The sequence below is a fragment of the Ischnura elegans genome, chromosome 2 (assembly GCF_921293095.1).
Source record: "Ischnura elegans chromosome 2, ioIscEleg1.1, whole genome shotgun sequence".
NCBI classification, from domain to species: Eukaryota; Metazoa; Arthropoda; class Insecta; order Odonata; family Coenagrionidae; genus Ischnura; species Ischnura elegans.
Window position 1 is genome coordinate 87,368,134 of NC_060247.1, and position 1,779 is coordinate 87,369,912.

Sequence of the window (1,779 nt, forward strand, 5' to 3'; positions counted from 1 at the left end):
TACAATAGATGTAAGAATTTGAAATAACATTTTGTAACCCAGACTGAAATCTAATCATTCATCTTAATTTCCAAGTAATTGTCACGATGATACCGGGCCGCTAGTAGTTTTGCAATAATAAAGACAGTGGGCACAAATACGCAGTACGTGTGCGTATTCCTAACCCTTAATGTTAACTAAAAATTAAGCCAAATATTTTCTTCTGGCAGCTAGTTAACATTGCCGTTGTAATCCTCCCACATTTTCAGCTTTTCGCTGTATGAAGCAACGAAAAAGGTTAAACTACAATTGGAAACCCAAAGAGAGTTCGGTGATAATTCTAACCACTCACAAATGACACCATTTAAGCCGGTACAAATCAAACATTCACTTCCTTTTCACATTTATTTATAAATGGTACATATTAGGAATGTCACAAATGCTGTACATAATGAAAATGGGATAATGACAGGAGTCGAAGTGATGGACATGTTGATGTCAAGCTGCTACACACGATCAAGCGCTTCAAGCATAATTATACTATTGCCTCTAATTACCTGAAAAAGGAACCACAGAAATTTATTAAAATGACCAAATTTCTAACAATGAAACAGCGACATTACTTAATACTGTAATATAACATACCACCATCCCTATGTTGTTCTTGTTGCCGTCTTTACACTCTTCGGTTGTCTCATCAACCACTAAATTCATGAAGGGGTCAAATCCTCTAAGAATTCCAATAACATGCCGGCCACCGTTGAGTTTCACTAAAGAGGAAGAAATTAAATAGTTTTAAATACTTATACTCCACACTCCTCAGGGGATAAATGTGACTGATGGTACGTACAGGAAAGTTTCTTGTCCATGAACCTGAAGAAAGATAAGGAAAGTACATTATTGACTACTCTGCTTTCCACATCATCAACTTAAAGCCTAATTTCGTACCAAAATCATACCATGTATTATATTCAGAATGAATCAGAAACTTATTCACATTGTATGTGACCGCAAGTTAGCTAGAATGGCTATTTTCAAACAGCATCATGCATACTCACTTTTTTAACTCAGGAGGGTGTGCTTTGCTCATGGCTACTCAGTAGCTTTGTCCGCGGTTGAAATTTTCAGAATAGGAGCTGGAAATCCCAGCTAAGTCACAATGTTAATATGAAAAATATCTTTGAAGCTACCCAAGCAAGGCCAAACAACAGCACCGAACCGCACTCAGCGAAAAACATTCACTAACGCCCTCAGGGGGGAAAAATATTCTCTAAAAAGAAGTTTCGACGAGCGAAAAAGCGCGGTTTATTAAAATGGATCGTCGGTCAACCACATAATAGTTTAAAACCTTTAAAAGATATTCTGCCAATCAACAATCGCAATGAATCAATTTAAAATTTAGGATAAATTTATATCCCAAAATTTTGGTTAATAATATTTTTTATTTGTTCCATGCAGATTCCGCAATACTTCATGGGACAAATTATGCAATTACTGAATGGAATCCTTGCCAGTGGCGCCGACTCCATGGGGCCTGAGGGGGCCCGAGCCCCCCCAAAAATTCGTTACAGATGTGAGGAAAAAATGTGTCAGGCTAGTCAATTTTCCCCGGAGTGTCCAGATATCGAGATTCGAGTGATCAGGGTTCTAATGTTGATCACGTATCACTCTTCTAAAATGCTTAAAAAACTTAAAATTCACTACTTATAAAATTTACCTGGGCAAGGTCCTCGGTTTGGGCCCCCCAATATTTTTTGTAAGTCGGCACCCCTGATCCTTGCACAGAATTTTGAAGCATTT

General features: G+C 37.7%; 1 protein-coding gene across 1 annotated transcript; it reads right to left on the reverse strand.

The window, feature by feature from the left end:
• Positions 1-370: 370 nt before the first annotated feature.
• On the reverse strand, positions 371-1,246 carry LOC124174097 (small nuclear ribonucleoprotein G). Its single transcript, XM_046553231.1, has 4 exons — positions 1,038-1,246; positions 830-852; positions 625-749; positions 371-536 (listed from the first exon to the last, which is right to left on the reverse strand). The coding sequence occupies exons 1-4, from the start codon at positions 1,067-1,069 to the stop codon at positions 486-488; spliced, it is 231 nt and encodes a 76-aa protein (XP_046409187.1). The 5' UTR covers positions 1,070-1,246; the 3' UTR covers positions 371-485.
• Between the last annotated feature and the right edge of the window lie 533 nt (positions 1,247-1,779).

Coding starts and splice junctions, on each gene's coding strand:
- LOC124174097 (XM_046553231.1), bottom strand. CDS start 1,069: ATGAGCAAAGCACACCCTCCTGAGTTAAAAAA. Junction 750..829: donor CATGGACAAGAAACTTTCCT/GTACGTACCATC, acceptor CTTCCTCTTTAG/TGAAACTCAACGGTGGCCGG. Junction 537..624: donor AGAACAACATAGGGATGGTG/GTATGTTATATT, acceptor TTCCTTTTTCAG/GTAATTAGAGGCAATAGTAT.